We start from the raw sequence: 20,020 nt of genomic DNA, 5'->3' as shown, positions 1-20,020 counted from the left end.
TTTAACGAGCTTCAGGAATAAAAACGCCATGATACAAATCCAGATTTATGAAATTTTAAAGATTTATTATAAAATCATAAAAAAATGCAAAATAGAAAACATAAATATTTTGTTCTGCAGAAAAATAAAAACTATTGTCTCTGGTTTAGAACCTGGACAGATGTATTCAGAACTGGAGCCTGGACCAGAACCAGGACCGGGCCTGGTCCCATGTCTGTGGGTCAGCAGCAGAACCGATAGTTCTGGTTATTGACCAACAAAATGTGGACCGACCCGACTACAGACAGAACCCTGAGCAGACCCGATCCTCTCAGTCTGCTCCAGAACGTCTGACCCGGATCTGGTGGCAAGTTCCAGTCAGCTGGGCTCAAGAACCGGCCAGAGTTCTCTTGGACCATCTGGTCCAGCAGGTGTAGGAACCGATCCACCTGGACCTGGTCCCGGTTCTGAGTGTTATCCAGAACCGTGTGCCTGCCGCCGCAGCAGGTCAGCAGGTTTGACACACAGCTGCTGGCCTGGACCCGGTCTGTCAGGCTCCGCCCCCCTAGGGCGTCTCTGTGGGTGAACAGAACCGCAGCATGCTGGGCCAGGTTCTGGTTCTGCTCCAGCAGCCGGGTCAGCAAGCGGAGCAGCTGGGTAGAACCGTAGCTCAGCCGGCCGATCTTCAGCACCAGAACCAGTACGTGAGGTCCCGGTTCCGCCAGGTACATCCGGGCCTGGAGTTCCATAACCAGCCGTTTCAGGGTCAGAACATCCTCCGGCAGTCCGACTGTGTCCACTACAGTGAGCTGGACCCGGCCCACCTCAGCAGAACTGCGCTCCGGGTCTGACCGCACTCCGGCAAAGTCCGAGTCTGGTTCAAAGCGTCGGAACCCGAGCAGAGTGTTCCCAGCAGAACTCTTTCCAGAACCAGCTGGTCCAATCAGGACAATCCTCCTGTCCCTCAGCGGAGCAATGGAACCAGCAAGACATTCAGAACCAGCAGAACCATTTCGACCATCAGGACCCGTGACCCGGTCCGCCCCATCACTGGACGTTTCTGCAGGACCAGAGAAAGTGGGGAGAAAAGTATTCACACCCTTCCAGTATAAACCACTTTGAATATCAAACAGAAAAACCGCTTGCCGTCTCATTAAAGGGCCGGTACCATGTTTTCCATTTTACCTTCAGTTGTTATAAAAATGCCTCATAACAGATTTTACTTCCTGATTTAATGCCTTGAAATTGTGCATCTGTCGCTTTAAGAAAGTCCTGCTCTTTCTGAAGCTCCGCCTCCAGGAAGTCATCCCAAGCTCCTCTATTAACCCTTTACTATTATTACCAGTGTTGCTCTGAGCAGCAGCTCCTATAATGACCTCAGCAGTTCCACCAGGTGTTTGCTAATTGCTGCTGGCTAGTCTGAAGGAGCTGAGGGAGGGAGGAGCTGCGCCTCGAAGGCGGGGGTAGGTGCACCCAGGCATTTTGCAGAGCTGAATGGTTGCAATGGAGATTAAAGTATTTCTCAAACATGAAAGAATCAAAGCAACACTGCTGGGAAAAACATTTGATCACAATATAAAGTCAATATGACATGATACCATCTCGTTAGCTGGCTATCTAATTAACTTGTTAGCTCTTTATCTAATTAGCTTGCTAGCTTATTAGCTAATTTGCTCATCAGCTCTTTACCTTCAGGTAGCAGCAGGTGTCCAGCCTTGACCAGCAGCTCCTGGACCTGCTGTCTTCCTCTGTCCTCATTGTTGAACAGGTGCATCCTCCCACAGAACCTACGAGCCACCTCCGGCAGCGGGCTCTGCTCGTCCCTGAACACGAAGTCCCTCAGGGTGGAGTCCCTTAACGAGGCGGCGTCCCTTAACGAGGCGGCATCCCTTAACGAGGTGTCCTTCAGGGCGTCTCCGTGGGTGAAGAGCAGGAAGCAGCGGTTAAAGCCCTGCTCCCCGATTGCCCTGAGGGATGCCTCGACTGCCCGGTTCTGTTCCTGGGTGAAGCGGTCCAGTTTCAGAACCAGCAGGAACAGGTGAGCCCGGCTGGTCCGCTGAACTTCCTGGCAGCAGGACCGGATCTGCTCCTCGAACTCCAGGATCCCGGCCGTGTCCACGACATGGACCGGCGTCCCGAAGACCCGACCCGCTTCCTTTCTGACAGGGATGTTGCTGGAACTGAAGGACGCCCGGGACATGAACGCCGCGCGGCCTAGGATGGTGTTTCCCGACGCGCTCTTCCCCACGCCAGTGTTCCCCAGCAGGACGATGGTCAGGTCCTGTTCTGGTTCTGGTTCCATGGCTGAAGGTCCTGCAGAACAGAGAATGTTCATCATGGGGTGCTGTGGAGGTGCAGGGGTTAAGCACAACCCACATCAGGAGGCCTGAGGTGTGGAGGCAGCCATCGCTGTTTTGACTCCCAGTTTGGTGACCTTTGCCACATGTCTCTCATTAACCACTTTCCTGTCAATTCACTGTCAAATAAAGGCCACTAGAGCCAATAAAAACCTCAGTCTGTCTGTCTGCTGCTGCAGGGAACTAAAACCAACACTGCTGCTGATGCTGGGAGCAGCCATATTGAAATGCAAAGTGGGCCTTACGAGTTGTAACTGGGAGAGTTGGAGACTGTGCAGAACTGAAGGGGAGCTATTTCATACATTAGATCATTTTTCCAATAATAAAAAAGTAATTAGAAAACAATTAACAGTAAAACCAACAACTATGTTAAGAGTTTGATAATTGTTTCAACAAATCAAAAGATTAAATAAAACAACAACAAAAAAAACATCGTAAGATGGAGGTTCATGCGGGAACTAGCGCCCCCTTCGGTTCTGGAGTGCAGTAGAGCACTTTCTGAAAATAAACCCTGACATCTGATTGGTGAACCTGCTCAGCAGGGTCCAACATTCTGGCTCATTCAGAATTAAACTTTAGATATTTAAGACAAACTGACTAACTTGTTAGTTTATAAAGACCTTTTTACTGAATAATGGCCCTTCTAGCTTACCGTACATGCTGGACGGTCTGAATGGTTCGGGTTAGAGTTCTGCTGGTGAGAGCCGCAACATGATGGACCGACGCAGCGGGACAGGGACCGATGGGTGAGGTGGTCTCCTCTTCCTGTCCCTCAGGTCTCATCCATCCGGGACCAGGGAGTGAAGCTACAGAACCGGAGCAGAAATCGGTTGTTAGCTGTGGTTACGGTCCAAACACGAACCCGAACCTGAACTACTCAAGATCCCCCTCATTCCTGGTTCCGTTTAAGCTGACAGCTGAACTAATCAGAACCAATCAGAGACCAGAACCTACAACTGCCTGAGCTGCTGCTCCAGAACCAGGTTGGTTCCGAGCTCAGGTCCAGACTCCACTTGGGCCGAACAGCTCCTTGCAGGTTCGGAACTCTGACATCACACCAGACCGGACTCACCTGTTCAGGTGAAACGATTCGCACAACTTGGAAGCCGCAGCTGAGGGAACTTTTTGAAGGGATTTACTTTCGCTTCGTCACTTCCCGTGAGCACACGGTGCAGCTGCGCAGGCGCGTTGCGGCTGCATTATTTTGTTTTTTGCGCTTCATATATATATATATATATATATATATATATATATATATATATATATATATATATATATATATATATATATATATATATATATATATATATATATATATATATAACCCTGACATCTGATTGGTGAACCTGCTCAGCAGGGTCCAACATTCTGGCTCATTCAGAATATATATATATATATATAGAGAGAGAGAGAGAGAGAGAGAGAGAGAGAGAGAGAGAGAGAGAGAGAGAGAGAGAGAGAGAGAGAGAGAGAGAGAGAGAGAGAGAGAGAGAGAGAGAGAGAGAGAGAGAGAGAGAGAGAGAGAGAGAGAGAGAGGCTGATGGGTATGTAAACATTTGACCTGCTGGTGCTTCTGGATTCATAGTGAAACTTTATTGAGACAAAACATTGAAACAGAGCAAAGTCAGCCAGCAGAAAGTTTGACCCGGTGCTGGTTTTGGAAGATTTCAGGATGAAGATGGACGTTCCTCAGGTCCAACGCTCTGCAGCTCTGGGTTCCCATGGTTTTGGTTCTGCTCTGGGTCTGGGTTCTCCTGGTTCTGGTTCTGCCCTGCATCTAGATTCTCCTGGTTCTGGTTCCTGTTCTCCTGGTTCTGGTTCTGCCCTGCATCTAGATTCTCCTGGTTCTGGTTCCTGTTCTCCTGGTTCTGGTTCTGCCCTGCATCTAGATTCTCCTGGTTCTGCTCTGCGTCTGGGTTCTCCTGGTTCTGGTTTTGCTCTGGGTGCTGCTCGTCATCTTGGCCCATGTCTCCCCTGTCCTCTCCAGTGGACATGTTGTCTCCGTCATAGACAATGTCCTCTGGGTTGGGTGCTGGAGGACAGAACTCCTCCTCAGGGAGGATCCTCTGGAAAATGGACGCCGCCTGAAAACAGCAAAAGAAGAAGAGCTGGTTGGCCATGATGACCCTGAACGCAGTACCACCTGTAAGGACCAGGTGACCCTATGTGTCTCACCTGTTGGACAGCGTCTTCATGTCCCAGAGCACTGTCTGGACCGTGGCAAATGTGGACATTAGAAGGCAGCGGCAGACCTTCGACCGACGACTCCATGCCGTCCACCATGTTGAAGTACAGACTCCAGAGGACAGAGGGACGCTGGTCTGAGGACAGAAGGTCAACATCAGGGGATAGGGCCAGGGAAGGCCGTGCATACGTAGGTTGGGCCAGAGGCCTTCCTCATTACTACAAACATGGCCATTACACCACAGAGGAAGAGGAGGGAACTGTGTTTGCTCCTCCTCTGCTCTAATTGGTCGGAACCGAGTTAGTTCTGCTTCTCACCTTCCTCCCGAGTCTCTGTGGTTCTGAACATCCTGGTTACCAACGGCGACAGGTCCTGGTGGGCGGATCCGACCGACCGACAGGTGAGGTGGACCAGGTCTGAAACAGGAAACCAATTAGAGCCTGTGGCCATCTCTATGGCAGCCTGATGAAGCCACGCCCACTCACAGGTTCCAGGGATGCAGGTCATGGAGGACGGGCTGAGCTCCACGATCTTCACTGCAGGACTTCCTCCTTCAGGGGGAACCGTTACCATGGAGATCTGCACACACACAGGTGAGATGGCTAAGCTCCTACTTCCTGTTTGCTCCGCCCCGTCCACTGCTGTGTGTGGGGCGGAGTTACCTGCTGATGGGGGGTTACCTGCTGGTTCGACTCTGAGGGAAGGACTGAGGAGTCGGTGATGAGGACGGCTCGGCTCAGGAACCTGGAGACACAACAGCATCAACGTCATCATTGACATCATCACCACCACCGCCAGGTTGCTCTACGGTCTCAATGAACTCACCTGGGGGGCGTGGCCATCCTGCTCCTGTCCAGGTAACTGGCCTCCATGACAACGTGGCTGCAGCTTATTCGCTGTCCTCGGCTGTCGATCACCGCCTTGCAACTGCAACAGAAAGGGATGTCACAAAGCACCAGTTAGATCAGAACCAGAGCCGTGGTCCATTTGGAGGTGGTGGTGCCCTTTGACCTTTCCCCCTCTCCACCCTCAAGGAGCAGAACTGGGTTGGCGTTTGACTTCAGAGTGGTTCTGAATGGACCTGGGGTTCCAGGTGAGTCGGGTCAAAGGTCAAACCAGGTCCGCTCTTTTGAGAACCGGGTCAGAGTAGGCCGGAGCAGGACCGAACACTGCCAAACACGCTGGTTCTGACCCAAACAGACCTTTACTGGTCCAAACCGCCCCATGGCTCTGGTTGGTGCGGTTACCATGGTTACCTGTGGGCATCCCGGTCCACGATGAGACAGTGGACAGAATGTCTGAGGCAGTAGATTCCTCCGAACACGGCGCTCATCCTGCAACAACATCGGGTCAAACCGTCAGAACCACCATTCTATTAGATTCTAATGGCGTCCAATCAGTCTGTCTAGCCACGCCCCTTTTCTACTGTAACATCCCACTGATGATTTATGTTACACCTGCAAACAAACACTGTCCAGCATGCGGTTGGAGGCAGTACCAGCTGATCAAACCCGACCCAATGGGACCAGAACCTCTCAGCAGAACTGTCCGGGTCGGACCAGAACTTTAAAATCAAGCAGAACCAGCACTAATGTGTGCTGAGCAGTACCGGGTCGGAGCAGAACCACCCTCCCTCCTGCCTGTGGCGGCATCGCCATGGGAACAACTGGTCCTCACCTGCAGAAGCACTGGGGGATCTCTCCAAGGCCGTACACAGGAAACAGGAAGGGAGTGTTGCCGTAGCGACCCAGGCTGCGCAGGAAGTGACGTGTCGAGGCAAGACCTTCCTCTGTGGGTGTGTCTTCAGCTACCATGGCGATGGAGTGAAGCAGGAAGTGCTGCAGGTTGTCCCCCAGCTGCTGGTCCTGCAGGAACTCCAAATATGGCCGACCGTGGTATGCTGAAGGCAGAAGATTGCATTACCCACAATGCCTCAGGCTGAACAGTTGATATCATCAGGAGGACAGGTGGTAGTCACCTGTCTGCTCCTCCGTCTCTTCTACGCAGGAAGTCAAGAAGCGCATCAACTTCCTCTTTTCCACTACCGACAGCTGGCGACTTGCAAACACATCCGCTCGGCTGCACGGCACCTGGCAGGGGTCAGAGGTCATAGGTCAGTAGACAGCCCGGCAGGTAGGTGGCAGATCAAAAACCAACCTGCTCTATGTTGCCGTGGCGATAGGTGAGGATCCTGGTGATGTTCTTGAACTCGGCGTAGCGGCTGACGTTGGACTTGATGAGCAGATCGACCAATGAGCCACGAGAAAACAAGAGCTGAGGAGGAGGGGGAGGGGCTTAGTGTGTCACATCATCAGCTGCTACTGCTGCTGTCCAGATGATGACATCACAGCTGCGTTTACCTTGGAGACCAGGTCGATGTTGAACCTCCGGCCTTCCTTCACCAGCTGGGCGTAACTGATCTTCTTCCTGCTAGGCTCTGATTGGCCAGGAGAAGAGGGGCCGGGCTGGTCAGCCTCTGGCTCCTTCCCTTTTGCCTGAATGGGCTGTAATTGGTTGGTAACAGTTAGTGTCACAAGATCAGACCTGCTTAATGCGCTGACTCTTCCTCACCTGCTCCTCTTCCTCCCCTGCTCCCTCCTCTTCCTCCTCTTCCTCCTTTGAATCTGTACATGTGAGTCGTTAATCCAGACGCCGATCAATAACAGATAATGAGTATCGATGAGGTCCCACCTGCAGATTCTGTCTCTGATGATTCTTTAACCGCTTCTTCATCAGCTACTCTCTCTTCTTCTGTGGAGTTTGCAGCTTCCTCCTCCTCCTCCTCCTCCTCTTCCTCACTGTGGAGACATCAACAGCTCACAAGTCGTCCCAGCCTACAGTTAGGGGCAGGAGGCGGAGCCTACCTGGCGTAGCTGAACACCTGCAGGTTGGTGATGGAGGTGGAGTCTGCCTGTGACAGGTGAATTAGCTCCTCCCCTTCCTCCCTTATACCTGACCAATCCCTGACCTCCTCTGGCTTTGGCTCCTCCTTCCAAGACACACAGATCAATCAGCTGGAGATCAATAATCACTGATCAAATGATCAATAACCAATAATCTCACGTTCTGCTCCTGGATCCAGGTGAGCAGGCCGTTGAACGTGAAGCTAGCCCAGTTAGCGGCATAGTAGCTCCTCCTGAAGACACAAACAGAAGCCCTTCACAAAAAAGCCCTCCCAGGTGATATTATTGGTGATGATCAATGACCTGATTGATCATTAAGTAGACATTGACCAAAAGCAGACGGGAGCTCACCTGTCCAGGTGGAGAACTCGCTGTCCGACCCTTGAACAGGCAGCTGCCACCACCGACTCAACCAAACCTGATCAATCAATAACCAATACAGATTCATCATCTAACATTCAGAATCGGTGACAGGAGGGGATAAAGGTGGCCCGCCTCAGTTCTTCTCATTCCGGACATAGAACCACATAGCACACAATCCCCACAGACCTCTCCCTGATGTCCTAGTCAAAGTACGGGGCTCAGTCTCTGGAGTAAAAACAACTGAAGATGTTTTAAACCAGGCATGTTGGTGGACGCCTCGGATGAGCAAGCTTCATTCTGAAGAGGAGAACATCCTGGGTTCTGCTGAACAAAACCAAGAGAGTCTGGTCCAGAAGTTTATTAGACTCAGCAGAACCTCCAGATCAGAACCTCCAGGAACACAACCGGATCATACAGAACCTCCACTCATGTGGAGAGCCACCAGTGTGGTTCAGCTGCTTGTCTGGGGGTTCTGGTTCTGGTCCAGGTTTTGATTAATCTGTAACCAATCAGCGATTCAGTTCTAATAAAGAGGAGCAATGATGATAAAACTGATTATTGATTTGCTGCTGATCATAAACAGTATTTACTACCGATGATCTGACACACCCACCAGCCTGAGTGGCTGCTAGCCTCAGGTAGCTAAAATTAGCTGGGATTTGTAGTCCTTTTCTGCTTCTCTTCTTTCTTGTCGCTTTCAGTCTCACTGCTACATTAATACTATTACAATTAATATTATTATTATTGTTATTTTTATTAGTAGAAGTAGTAGTGTGTATCTTATTTCTTCCATCTACCAGCTAACCGTTAACTGCTAGCCGCTGTCATTGAAAATGCATTGACTGTTAGCCTATAGCTAACGGCTTGGCTAAGTCCAGTTCCTGGTCTGGTTTTCACTGGTTTATATCGGTCTTTGGGGATGGTTTAGGTCGAGTCGGAACCAGAACTCATTCCCGACACAAGACCCAAGCCACACTACGTCATAACATCCAGGTTAGCTCCTACCTGTCCCCAAAATGACGATGTCAAATTCAGACGGCAGGTCCTCGGTAGCCATGTTGGCAGAGAAAACACGGTCATGTGACCAGGAGGAAACGTGTTCATTGTTTATTTTTGGAGTATTATTTTTTTTCATGTGTTCTGTCATTTATGGAGCTCCAGGTATAATACAGGGAGAAAATGGCACCAGGGCAGAGATGCTCTAAAAAAACCTCATAGATCTATTTAAAGCTTGAAACCTAACTGTCGACTGTAAAGGTTAAATCATCCATTTTCTGTTCTCTAGTCCCTAGTGGGGTCTGGAGAGGTGCTGGTCCCTGGACAGGTCGCCAGTCTGTCGCGGGACAGCAAGAGAAGTCCTATATTTTTTAGCTCTTCCTGCTATAACCATGGGTCCAACCCACTGCATGCTGGTCCTGTACCAGTTCTGATAGGAAATTGACCCACAGTTCTTCGTGTCTGACTCAGAAAAGCAAATACAAAATCAAAGAACCCCAAAAAATAAATTAAACAATTATTGACAAGTAATCTCTGTAAATAACCCTTCCCCCCAAAACAAAATAAACTCAGCATACATTTAGGCTCTATTATATATACTGTCACAGGCCAAACCCTGTTCTCTGGGTCTCTCTAAGTGATGTCCAAAGTCGGTCCTGGATGGCCCGCATCCCACAAGTTTTACTTATCTCCCTGGTTTAACGCACCTGGATCCAATGATGGGGCATTAGAAGGCCTAAGACAGCGACATGCTGAAAAGGTTGTTGCTACCACCAGGCAGAGAACTAGAACTTGCAGGATGCTGGACCTTCAGGACCCTGTTTGGGGCATTATTTTCTCCCTCTTTTCTCCAGTCAGTCATTATTTTTGTTAAATCTAATTTTAAGTTACCCCATGCGCCGCTTCCCTTTATTTATGGTTCTAGAGCCAGACCATAGCAATCTCTACATATCTGAATATGGATACGACCCAGATCCGTATTCAGTCACTAATTAATAGAACCTTGTTATGCTAATGACCTGGTTCACCTTAACAAGTTCACAATCAGAACATCATGAGACCAGAACCAATCAGAACTCAAACAGCTGCTGATTATTTAAAGGCTAAATAAAGAACATTTTGAGAACTTTGATCTAGTTTGTGCTAATGGAACCAGAACTTTGATCTCAGAGCAGCACTGCCCCCTGCAAGACATGAGATACTACACTTCAATTTGAACCAGCCAAGAACCATCAGAGAACTGGTTCAAAACGATTCTATTTGGCCTCCACAACCTTAGAAGTTCTGCTGACCAGCCTTGAGTGGACTCGCCTCAGGATCGCTGGAGACCAGAACCAGAACCTTCCTCAGTCCATCCCTCATCCCAATCTCCTGCTACAGAAGCCTGGAAGGTCCAGAACATCAAACCAGTGAGACAAACTGGGATCTGATTATTTTAATGGGGAATCACAACAACTGATCAATAACAACAAATACAATAAGCAGGATAATCTTGTTTCCATGACAATAGACTGTGTGTTTACAGTTCCTAGCAACAGGTCAGAGAGCAGAACCTCAGCAGCTCTTCAGTACTTTGGTCTCTTGACGTCGACACTGGAAAAACAACCGGATCACATTTTATAGACAAACACCAAACAGGAAGTGGAAATAGGAAGGCGGAAACAGGTAATGGACAACGGGAAGGAGAAAACAGGGAGTAGTGAACAGTAAAAGTCAACTGGAAAATGAAAATGGGAACACATCAGCAGGTATCAGTAAACAGGAAGCAATCAACAGGAAGTAGTTACCCATCAGCCTCCATCTTCTTCCTTTTCTCGATGATCTGCATCAGAATAGAGAGTTTAGCCTCCAGAGCAGAGGGGAGGAGCTTCAGCCAGATGACAGCCTTCATCAGACTCACCGCGCTGATCTTCTTCCACTGGCGGTCCAGCTCCGCCTTCTCATTGGTCTCCTTGAAGCGCCGCGTCTTCCTGCCTTCAGACATCTTGATGCCGTACTGGAAGGCGGCCCTGCGGAGACAAACATCAGCGTCAGCAGCAGCCTGGCGCCTGACAGTCAGTGCTGAGGGAACAGCCGGCCTACTTGGGCAGCGCCTCCTTGTTGTTCATGTAATCAGAGTACTCCTCCTGGGTGTCGAAATCCCAGCGGCCCAGTGGACCCTTCTTGTTCCCCTGGAACAGAACCACAGGCCATCATCTCTGACCCCATGTTGTCAGCAGCAAGGCATGCTGGGAGAATCACCCACCTGGTCCATCTTGCTGTAGTCCACCTCCTCATCGCTGTCCACCGCCAGGTCGTCCATCCTGCAGAGACACACCTGATCAGAGGGGACAGCGGCTGGTCCTCAGGTCAGGACACACCTGGACCAGAGTGTGCGTGTGAGTGCATGTGTGTGTCTCACGTTGCCGGGTAACACTCTGCGTAGGAGTTGGATCCTCCAAAGAAATCTCCCAGCTGCTCCTTGCTGGAGTCCCTCCTCTGGGAACCAGTAAATACCAGTTAAGGCTAAAAACTGGACTCATGGTACCTTTCAGAACCGGATCAGAGTAAGACAGGAAGTCCTAGTAAAGAAGGATATGGTTCCTGGTTCTGCCACTGGTTGGCTGCCGATCCAAACTTCTCATTGATCAGTTTGATCTGGTCTTTGATTGACCCAGGAGCTGGAGGACAGAGGACGGACAGGGGGATAGACAGGGGAACAGGTTACCCATCAGCTGGTCAGTCCGGGTCAGAGTGGGGGACACCTACCCGTGTCTACATCCAACAGCGGGTGTTCGTCTGTGCGTGGCTTCTCAAAGTAGGCGTGTCTTCTGGTCTTGCTGTCTTCGTCTCGTCCCCGGTGGCGCTCCTTGTCTTTGGGTTTGGACGTGGCGGACGGGATGTAGTCCCCAATGTCGTCAAAGATGCTGAAAGAGGAGTGGAGACGTTACACAGTCAGCTGGGCATGGGGACAGGACAGACGGAGGACAACCCACCTGACATCAGCTTCAGGAGCTCGCTTGTCATCCAGTTTACCTGAAACAGAGACACATTAGGAAGGGGACAAGTCCAGGGGACACAGGCTGGACGTGAGTCCAACCTTTATCCTTCTTCTTCATCTTCTTGTGGCGTGTCCCCTGTCTCAGGTAGGACAGGATCTGGGTCAGCTTGGAGATCACGATGTCGTTGGTGGTGAGCGTCGTCTGAGCCTGGGACAGCAAGAGGACAGTGTGAGGACACAGAGGGAGACAGAGGGACAGCAATGTTTCCAGGGGGACGAGTCTGACCTCCATGCTAGGGCAGTCGGCCTTGCTGCGGATCAGGGTGGTGGGGATGTCTGTGTCGGTGAACTCGTCGTCCAAGTCGACCACGTAGGCCATCCTGCCGGGCAGGAAGAGCTCGTTCCTTTCCTGGACGCCCGACCGGAACGCCACACGGTAGATGTTCCTGCCTGGGGGACGCCCGGGACAACGGCTTCAGTTAGCCTCATATCCATACGTGAGGCTAACTGCAGCTACTTTTAGCATGGGACTAACAGCAGGCAATGGTGACAACATTTGGGGAAAAAAACTCTTACAAATACAGAACGATTCCTGCAGCGTGTTGGGCCTTCACAGATGCTGCTGATGTTAACAGTAAAGGAGCGGAGTTTCAGTTTGAGTAAAGGGCGGAGCAATCGCAGAAACCTTTCTTTGTTTCACGTTTCAGCCAAACAGAGCCAAGACCTGAACTGATGCGTTATCTGAGCCTCAGGAAGTCAAAGCTACCAGGACAGAGTTAACAGACGTCTGGACCTCACCAGCAGGAGGCGCCAATGCTGCATAAAACTGTTACCAACTGCCTTTACACAAGAGGAAGAACCAATAAAGGTTTCTGTGATTGGTTGTAGGTGTAAACCTGTGTTCCAGGTTTACACCTACAACCAATCACAGCAACTCTTGGAACAGGGTCGACCAGGTAGCAACGGGTTTGACCACCTAGCAACGGGTTTGACCACCTCCTGGGTGGTCAAACTCCTGGGTTGAACTCTTAACCTGTCCTTGGTACCGGGGACTCACCCAGTCGGGTCTTGAACTCGATCTTCTCCTCCGGCTCCACGTCCTTCCTGTTCAAACACAGAGCAGAGCGGATCAGAACCGGTTCTGACCCGCTCTAGCCATGCAGGACTTGCTGCTCTTACTTGGTCTCCTTCTGGACCTTCTCCATCATGTCCTCCTCCTCCTTCTCCTTGCTGGTAATCTCAGCTCTCACCTGGAAGACACACACATTTAGAGCTGACCCACCGGACCCTACCCTGACCCTTCACCCCTTATCCCCAGCCTGACCTTCTGCAGCAGAGCAAAGTCCAGACCTTTCACCAAGTGAGTGTGCTCCATGTCACCACCCAAGAACTTGGACTCCTGGATCAGCTGCCGGCGCTTCTCTGCTGCAGACTTGTCCCTGGATCACATGAAATGCCAGGTTTATATGGACAGACCAGAACCAGAACCTGGATCAGGAGCAGCAGCAGTACTCACGCCTCGGCAGTGGGTCCGACAGCCCGGTAGTTGGCTGTGGTGCTGATGAGCTCGGTCTCCTCGTAGTCCTTGTTGACGCCGTCGCGGCGCTCTCGTGCCCGGTCCCGGTACTTCTCAGCCAGCTCTCTCTCCCTCTCCAGCTCCTGCTGCCGCAGCTTGGCATAGTAGCTGCAGGAGGACAGACAGGGGACACTCAGGGGACAGCTGAGGACGGAAGGACCGACTCTGACCCACCCGGAACGCGACCTCTGACCTCTTCTTCTTCCTCCTCCTGGCTGCGGGGTCCTCATCCTCATTGTAGTCCCTTGGCATTCTGGGAAATAAACACACGGCTCCGGTCAGCAGGGGTGAAGCAGAAATGGTTGACCTTTGACCTCCTGCTTCTCTAGGAGCCAACTTACTCATGATGTCTGGACTTGGTGGGTGGAGCCGAGGCGGGCGTGGCCCGAGGCGTCATCAGCAACTTCCTGAAGTCATCGTTGGTCAGTTTGGACCTGAGGACACACACACACACACACACACACACACACAAAGAGTTCAGCAGGAGCAGTGACGATATGTGTTGCAGGGTGTGTGTGAGCAGCACTCACTGCGCGGCAGAGCGGTGGTCCTCCACTTCGTGGCCCTCGGGGGCCAGAGGGTTGGAGTAGCTCTCAGCTGCAACACAGACAATATGTTAGGCAAGAGGATGACAGAAGGGGGCGCCACACATTTACCTCCGAACAACAACAAGCTGAGGCGTCAACTGGCTCTACAGAGCAGAAAACAGGTGGGGTCAAAGTTCAGGATACAATGACCCCTGAAGGAGAAGTGAGTGAGGCCCTGAGGTCATCAACCTCCTTTACGTTCTGTCAAGGGGAGGAAAGTTTCCTGGAGTCTCCAGAAGGAACCCGGCCCGCCTCAGCCGGGCCCCGGGTGTCAGACCTAAAGCCAGGTCGATGAGGAAACATCTGGAGGTTCCATATCATGATCAGAGATCCGGTTCATCTGGTCTGCACGGAACCAGCCACTGTACTCTGCTTTTATCTGGTCTAATTTACTCTACAGATGATGAGATAAAAAGCTGAAAAGCAGCGAAGAGGAGAAACTGAACCGCAAATCCGGCGGAAGAAGTGCGGAGTCTGAGGTAACAGAGTGTCTTTGAGATTAATGTACACATTCTGAAACAACCAGAGATTTTTCTGGGATTAGAGAGTTTCATTAATAATCATAACTGACATACTGCTACATTATATACAGATTTGTTTTCAGCTAGATAACAGTCTTACAGGATGCTATACTATCTAGCCGACAGTTAGCATGCTAACAGACTCACTCTCAGGCATCTCTGCGGGTCTCTGCTTCTCCGCTGCGGGCTTCTGGTTTCCTGCTCCGGGCTGACAGGAGCTCTATCCCGACTGTGGGACGGTATAAGTCTCAGTGTTTAACTGTTTTTTTGTAAGCTGAAGATGATTTTCTCCGCTGCTCCGTTTGTTGTGTTTGTCTGAAGCTGTGTTGAGGTGCACTGGCGTCACTTCCTGCCGTGTCATTCAGACAGCGACCCCAACAGGAGGCTTAAAGCAGCGCACCAACGGGCACACACTGGAAATATGAAAATGATGAAAGAAAATAAAAGAATGAAAGAAAATAAAAAGCTAATATTTGACACTGATTAAGTGGAAATTAAATTTATTTTAAATATATCAGTTTAGGGCTTTCTTCCCGTCAGACTGGGCAGGGTAGCACTGCCCCCTGCAGGCTGGAGAAGTCACTGCAGCTTCTTCTGCTGAAGGTTCTCCAGGACCAGCTGGAGGTTCTGCTGCTGCTTCAGTTTTCTCAATTATCTAATGAACGACCTCTTATGTTCAACTAAAATAACCATAAAATAAAGCATATAAACAAAGAAAGTACATGTTTTGTTGTTGGTTTTTTTGGGTCCTTTTTATATAATATTTATGTATTAAATGTTTTATTGTGCTGAAAGCAAAGCAGAACCATATGCAGATTTTTTGTTTGTGTGGACAATGCGCCAAAAAAAAAATGCTCCTAATTTCCTTGCTTAAAAACTGATATGCATCTTGTTCTACCTGATGAATTTCTGGATGAGTTTTTGTATAAAATCTGTAAAGTGTGGAGTGAAGCCGTCAGTCTCATTAACGCAGATGGAGATCTGCTGTGAATCATCCAGGGCTCTCCAGATGTTGAACATTTTTTATTTTCACTCACACGTTAAAATCTGACTTAGAAAAATTTTTTATTTTTTGGGTTATTTATGAATAAACTGAAGATCTGACATGGTTTTATTTCAATAAAACAAACAGTCTTTGAAAGTAGATGCTGTAAAAAAAATTATGCTGTTTCATAAAATGCTTTATGAAATCTTAAAGAGGGAATCTGAGATGTTCTGTTTCTGACTTGTTCATGATGAACCAATCTGGAGCACTCCTCCCAGTCTTCCCAGGAAAGACGCAGCTGTGGAGTCAAGAGTCTTTATTCATATCAACACATTTACAGAGAAAATAGAGAAAGTAGAGCTCGGTCAGAGGGGGCGGGGCTTAATGATTGGACTGGGCCAGAGTCCACAAGGCGGTGGCCACCTGCTCAGCTGTCATGTTATCCACAGAGATGCTCCTCTCCTTCCCAAAATCTGAGGACAAACACATCAGGCCAGGTTGAGCTTAATGCAGCAGAGTGAGACCTCCTCAGATCCTCGCCTGCTCACCGTATCGGGCCCAGAGCCGGGCCTGGACTCCAGAACATTCCCGGATCAGGATGGGAAGGTCTGGGTTGGCCTTCTTCAGGTCCACATACTTCTGCTCCACAAAGTTCCTGAAATACCAAACACAACCATCAGGGGGTACTGTGGAGACCAGGGGGTCCTAACCAGGTAACCAGGAAATAACAATGTAATAACTAGGTAATGTAAAGTAAGGTAACATTATTTAGCACATTTTCAGCAACTAGGCAGTTCAAAGTACTTTACATGAATTAGAAGGAAATACAAACAAAATAACAAACCAAAGGAAAGAGCTAACTAAATGTTCCTGTTCTGTAAGTTGTTTTTCAGAATTCTAAAGTTTGTTCTAATTCCTTTTCTGGGTTGCAAGATAATTCTAACTACTCCATAATTTATAATTTATAAGCTAGAAGGAGTTTCCGTGAAAAAACTAAGGAATTTCTCTGCATAATAATCTAAAAAGTATAACATTGGTCAAAATAGTGAGCACTCCACAATTTCTAAAAGTAATAAACTAGGTAAGAACCAACACATCAGGGAAAGACAGAACAAGTAGCAACATTCAAGACATGGCCAGCAAAGGCAGTTATGTCAGGGAAATGTATGTGTAACAATGAGACGTGTGTGCAGTTTGACCATGAATTTTGTGCAGCCTGCTCTCCCATGCAAAAACCGTTTCTGATAAGGTGGTATTATCTCAGAGCAAGTCATTGAGTCCTGCCATATGATTCCATGGTTGTCACTCAGAAGAGGAGAGGAGCTGGGAAAGATCAGCTTGTTTAGATAAACTTCAGGAGATTTGAGATAGTCAGCCAGCCAAGGCCACAGGGAGCCAGATTCAGAATAAACTATTGTCTTTAGATTGGGCAGACTTAAAATTTCCATCTGCCCTAAAGTCTCATGATTGGATTATATCCAATCATCCAAATTAGTGTGGTCGTGCCATCGGGCCAAAACCAGCAACTTCTCCAAGATGGATTCCAGGCCACTAGTGAGTTTTAGCATCCAACGTTTGCCTGCGAAAGAATCGCGCTTCTGTCCCACAGCGTGTCAGCCTGAGTGGTCACTGGTTCATATGGGTGAACAACTTTTCAATATGCCAAAATCCGCCAACTTCAAACAGCAGAAATCCTGTTATTATGAATACAAATAAATCCAGGAAGAATCAATTAGGGTGTGTCCCCATAGGACAAGTAGGATCTCCTCTGCCCAGTTTTCTAGATAACTAGATAAAGACCAACTAATAACTACATAATAACTAGATAACCCACTAACCAGGTATTAACCAGATAATGTCTAAGTAATAACTAGATAATAATCAGGTGATAATTAGATAATTTTTTTTAAAAAAATCACATGGTAATAACCATGTGAATTTCCCACAGTTTATAGGTTATCACTGTCATTCATTCATAGGTAATAACCTAGTAAATACAAGCCACTATCTACATAACCAGGTGAGATCTAAGTAATTGTTACCTACAGGTGCTGGTCAAAAAAATTGTGATTATCATGAAAACGTTAAATCAGTAATTCCATTCAAAAAGGAATTACTGATACTTTACACAGAGACTAATATTTTTCAAATGATATTTTCTTTAAAGTTGATGATTAAATCTCACGACTAATGAGTCGTGAGTTCTTGAAGCACCGACTCCAGCTGCAGTTCACTCTTTGTGAATCTTCTCCACATTTTAAAGTGGGTTTTGTTTCACAGTCCTCTCCAGGGTGTGGTTGTTATGATTGACCTTTTTTTTTCTACCACATCGTTTTCTTCCCTATGAATGTGTTTGAACTCAGCGGACAGCCAGCCTCTTTAGCAATGACCTTTGTGTCTTGCCCTCTTGTGTCAAAAGTCATCTTTTAGGAGCTTCATTAACTCCAAACACTCTACAGGTTTTTGGAGTTAAAGAAGCTGATTAGAGTCTTTAATATTTAACCTTTCCGCAATATTCAAATTTTCTGAGAAACTGAATTTGGAGTTTTCATTAGTTGTGAGTAACGAAACATACAAATTTCACTTTTTGAAGGGAATTACTTTTTCATAATATTCTAATTTTTTTTACCAGCACCTGTAGATAATAACCAGGCAGATTGGTGGTTGGCGATTGGTTTGTTGGAGTCTGAGGAAACCAATTACCCATAAACACACCACAGGGACAGAGACACCTGGTCCACCTGGTCCAGGTGAGCAGAGGACTACAACCCGTCACAGGGTGTGACGCTGTATTGTACTCGGTTCTTTTCAGCTCAGTGACCCAATCAGCAGAACTATCGACCTACTACCAATTGGTCACTCTTCTGGGACTCACTGACCGGGACAGACAATCCAATAAACTGGACCTCAGTAGAATCTGCTGACCCGGAGAGGACTAGGAAGGTTCTTGTTCCGTTCATTCCGTCTCTGGGCCGCAGACTGCGGTAGGTGGAGACCAAACCTGATCAACACTGCGATTAATATTCAGAACCAGGGAGAAGGTACAGCCTGGTGGGCATCAGTTAGCATTAGCTCGCCCCGGTTAGCAGCAGTTAGCCTCGGTATGAACTGGAGAACCTCCCCGGACCCGGCCGCCCCGGCTCCCCGCTCACCTGGCCCCCTGGCTGGCTGCTGAGCTCTGGCAGAGGTGAAGGCGGATCTCTCGGAGGTTTTTAGCCAAATTGGAGCCTAGGCTTCTCGCTGCGACGCTCGCCATCTTGGCTTCTTTTCGTCTGTCAAGGACGAGCTGTGGGTTGTTTCAGCCCCGGGTGATTCCTGACAGGCTCCTCATATGAGCGGGTTCTTCCCTGGGTTTGTCCTGACAGGATCAGGCTGCGCAAATAAACGCACAATGTTTCACAGGAAGTGAAATTGCAGCATCAACTTACAATCTTTCCAACTCTGTACAGCTACACCTGACATTAAACTGAAAATATTTAAGCTACTAAAGACAGCAAACTGAAAAGTTGATCGCAGATAAACTACTGGCCGCCAGAGGGCGCTCACCTGCTAGTTCTTTATCACAGACAGTAAAGAGAAGTTTATAGCTGTCAAAATTCAGGATTTGTTGTGATTAATGGGGAAAAAAGTGATTCAATAGTTACATCAGTGACTTTTATAATGCATTCTGATTATGTCTCTTTATTGTTTAAAAGTTTTATATCTTTCAGTGTTACTGATCATATTCAGGCTATTATCCAGAAAAGTCATTTAGCAGATTAATATACCAGAATCAGAGCTGAGAGAAAATATGGCTGATATCAAATCAGTGAAAGACTAATAAAAATAAGACTTGAAATATGTGCTGAATTAGTTATAGTTTTATTTCTTCATCCAGAGAAAACCTGTTCTGACCTATCTGAACAACAAACCATTGAATCTGGATCAGGACCACGCTAACAGACCGGGCTCTCTGATCGGTCGATGCCCTCATGGACCACGTAACCGCCTAAGCCAGGGGTGTCAAACTCCAGTCCTCAGTCCTGACTGTGGACTGGAGTTTAAACGGGTTGTTTAAAGTCGCCCAACAGAGGGCGGTGCCTGACCCAGTCAGGACTGAAAAATCAAATCAGAACCGCCTCATTCTGCAGGGTCAGGATAATTCCTGGCTCTGGTTTGGAAACCTGCATCAGGCCTTCCCTGCTTCCTGTCTCAGTTGGTGGCTGATTCAATGATTGGCATCAGGTAGTTCTGGAAGCAGGGACTGATTCTGGATCAGTAGCGCTTTCCAGAACTTGCAGGAAACACTGACCATGGCAACACCAGGACCTGAGACGGGACATTAACCTGGTGGTTTGGGTTAAAGTCAGCACCTGCTCCAAGGTCAGATGCCAGAGGTCAGAGGTAACAGAGATGGCCAAACATCCCGCAGGTTAAAGGTCATAACCCTGAACCAGTCTGGCTGCTAGGAAGGATTGAAGGAGAAAAACGCCTCTCTAGAAACAAGATGGCTGCCAGACTGAGACAGGACTCCAACCGCTGTCCATACCAAGTTCTGATGCAGAGCCTCCAGTTCTGATTGGTTCTGGCTGGTTTTGGTAGGCCCAGA

The 20,020-nt window shown here is 48.5% G+C and overlaps 4 protein-coding genes across 4 annotated transcripts; all 4 read right to left on the bottom strand.

Annotated features, from left to right (window-relative positions):
- Window positions 1–117: 117 nt before the first annotated feature.
- LOC129370563 (GTPase IMAP family member 8-like) lies at window positions 118–3,479 on the bottom strand. The gene is made up of 4 exons (XM_055046629.1): window positions 3,409–3,479; window positions 2,989–3,142; window positions 1,669–2,292; window positions 118–1,039 (listed from the first exon to the last, which is right to left on the bottom strand). Exons 2-4 carry the CDS (start codon window positions 2,993–2,995, stop codon window positions 222–224), a joined length of 1,449 nt encoding a protein of 482 aa, XP_054902604.1. The 5' UTR covers window positions 2,996–3,142; window positions 3,409–3,479; the 3' UTR covers window positions 118–221.
- Window positions 3,480–3,906: 427 nt separating this feature from the next.
- chm (CHM Rab escort protein) lies at window positions 3,907–8,949 on the bottom strand. The gene is made up of 17 exons (XM_055046627.1): window positions 8,793–8,949; window positions 7,776–7,842; window positions 7,585–7,657; window positions 7,386–7,510; window positions 7,213–7,319; window positions 7,093–7,145; window positions 6,882–7,025; window positions 6,679–6,795; window positions 6,500–6,611; window positions 6,199–6,421; window positions 5,778–5,855; window positions 5,347–5,448; window positions 5,202–5,265; window positions 5,007–5,100; window positions 4,839–4,937; window positions 4,512–4,657; window positions 3,907–4,420 (listed from the first exon to the last, which is right to left on the bottom strand). Exons 1-17 carry the CDS (start codon window positions 8,932–8,934, stop codon window positions 4,004–4,006), a joined length of 2,163 nt encoding a protein of 720 aa, XP_054902602.1. The 5' UTR covers window positions 8,935–8,949; the 3' UTR covers window positions 3,907–4,003.
- A 1,254-nt stretch (window positions 8,950–10,203) lies between these two features.
- ik (IK cytokine) lies at window positions 10,204–14,805 on the bottom strand. Its single transcript, XM_055046628.1, has 19 exons — window positions 14,595–14,805; window positions 13,870–13,936; window positions 13,681–13,773; window positions 13,533–13,592; window positions 13,280–13,447; window positions 13,088–13,202; window positions 12,943–13,013; window positions 12,821–12,867; window positions 12,050–12,213; window positions 11,863–11,971; window positions 11,759–11,798; window positions 11,532–11,689; window positions 11,363–11,443; window positions 11,185–11,272; window positions 11,029–11,086; window positions 10,866–10,954; window positions 10,684–10,792; window positions 10,571–10,605; window positions 10,204–10,376 (listed from the first exon to the last, which is right to left on the bottom strand). Exons 1-19 carry the CDS (start codon window positions 14,602–14,604, stop codon window positions 10,349–10,351), a joined length of 1,590 nt encoding a protein of 529 aa, XP_054902603.1. The 5' UTR covers window positions 14,605–14,805; the 3' UTR covers window positions 10,204–10,348.
- Window positions 14,806–15,733: 928 nt separating this feature from the next.
- ndufa2 (NADH:ubiquinone oxidoreductase subunit A2) lies at window positions 15,734–18,892 on the bottom strand. Its single transcript, XM_055046639.1, has 3 exons — window positions 18,585–18,892; window positions 15,981–16,087; window positions 15,734–15,905 (listed from the first exon to the last, which is right to left on the bottom strand). Exons 1-3 carry the CDS (start codon window positions 18,686–18,688, stop codon window positions 15,814–15,816), a joined length of 303 nt encoding a protein of 100 aa, XP_054902614.1. The 5' UTR covers window positions 18,689–18,892; the 3' UTR covers window positions 15,734–15,813.
- Between the last annotated feature and the right edge of the window lie 1,128 nt (window positions 18,893–20,020).

Source organism: Poeciliopsis prolifica, unplaced genomic scaffold, assembly GCF_027474105.1.
Source record: "Poeciliopsis prolifica strain line A6 unplaced genomic scaffold, Auburn_PproV2 SCAFFOLD024, whole genome shotgun sequence".
Classification (NCBI taxonomy): domain Eukaryota; kingdom Metazoa; phylum Chordata; class Actinopteri; order Cyprinodontiformes; family Poeciliidae; genus Poeciliopsis; species Poeciliopsis prolifica.
Note: the sequence above shows the minus strand (reverse complement) of the source record. Positions and strands in the feature narration are given on the sequence as shown.

Coding starts and splice junctions, on each gene's coding strand:
- LOC129370563 (XM_055046629.1), bottom strand. Junction 1,040..1,668: donor ACACCTGCTGCTACCTGAAG/GTAAAGAGCTGA, acceptor CTGGTCCTGCAG/AAACGTCCAGTGATGGGGCG.
- chm (XM_055046627.1), bottom strand. CDS start 8,934: ATGACAGAACACATGAAAAAAAATAATACTCCAAAAATAAACAATGAA. Junction 6,796..6,881: donor ACATCGACCTGGTCTCCAAG/GTAAACGCAGCT, acceptor CCTCCTCCTCAG/CTCTTGTTTTCTCGTGGCTC. Junction 4,421..4,511: donor ATGAAGACGCTGTCCAACAG/GTGAGACACATA, acceptor TGCTGTTTTCAG/GCGGCGTCCATTTTCCAGAG.
- ik (XM_055046628.1), bottom strand. Junction 13,593..13,680: donor ACCAAGTCCAGACATCATGA/GTAAGTTGGCTC, acceptor TTTATTTCCCAG/AATGCCAAGGGACTACAATG. Junction 10,377..10,570: donor AAGAAGATGGAGGCTGATGG/GTAACTACTTCC, acceptor TTGTTTTTCCAG/TGTCGACGTCAAGAGACCAA.
- ndufa2 (XM_055046639.1), bottom strand. CDS start 18,688: ATGGCGAGCGTCGCAGCGAGAAGCCTAGGCTCCAATTTGGCTAAAAAC. Junction 16,088..18,584: donor GCAGCCAGCCAGGGGGCCAG/GTGAGCGGGGAG, acceptor TTGGTATTTCAG/GAACTTTGTGGAGCAGAAGT. Junction 15,906..15,980: donor CCGGCTCTGGGCCCGATACG/GTGAGCAGGCGA, acceptor GTTTGTCCTCAG/ATTTTGGGAAGGAGAGGAGC.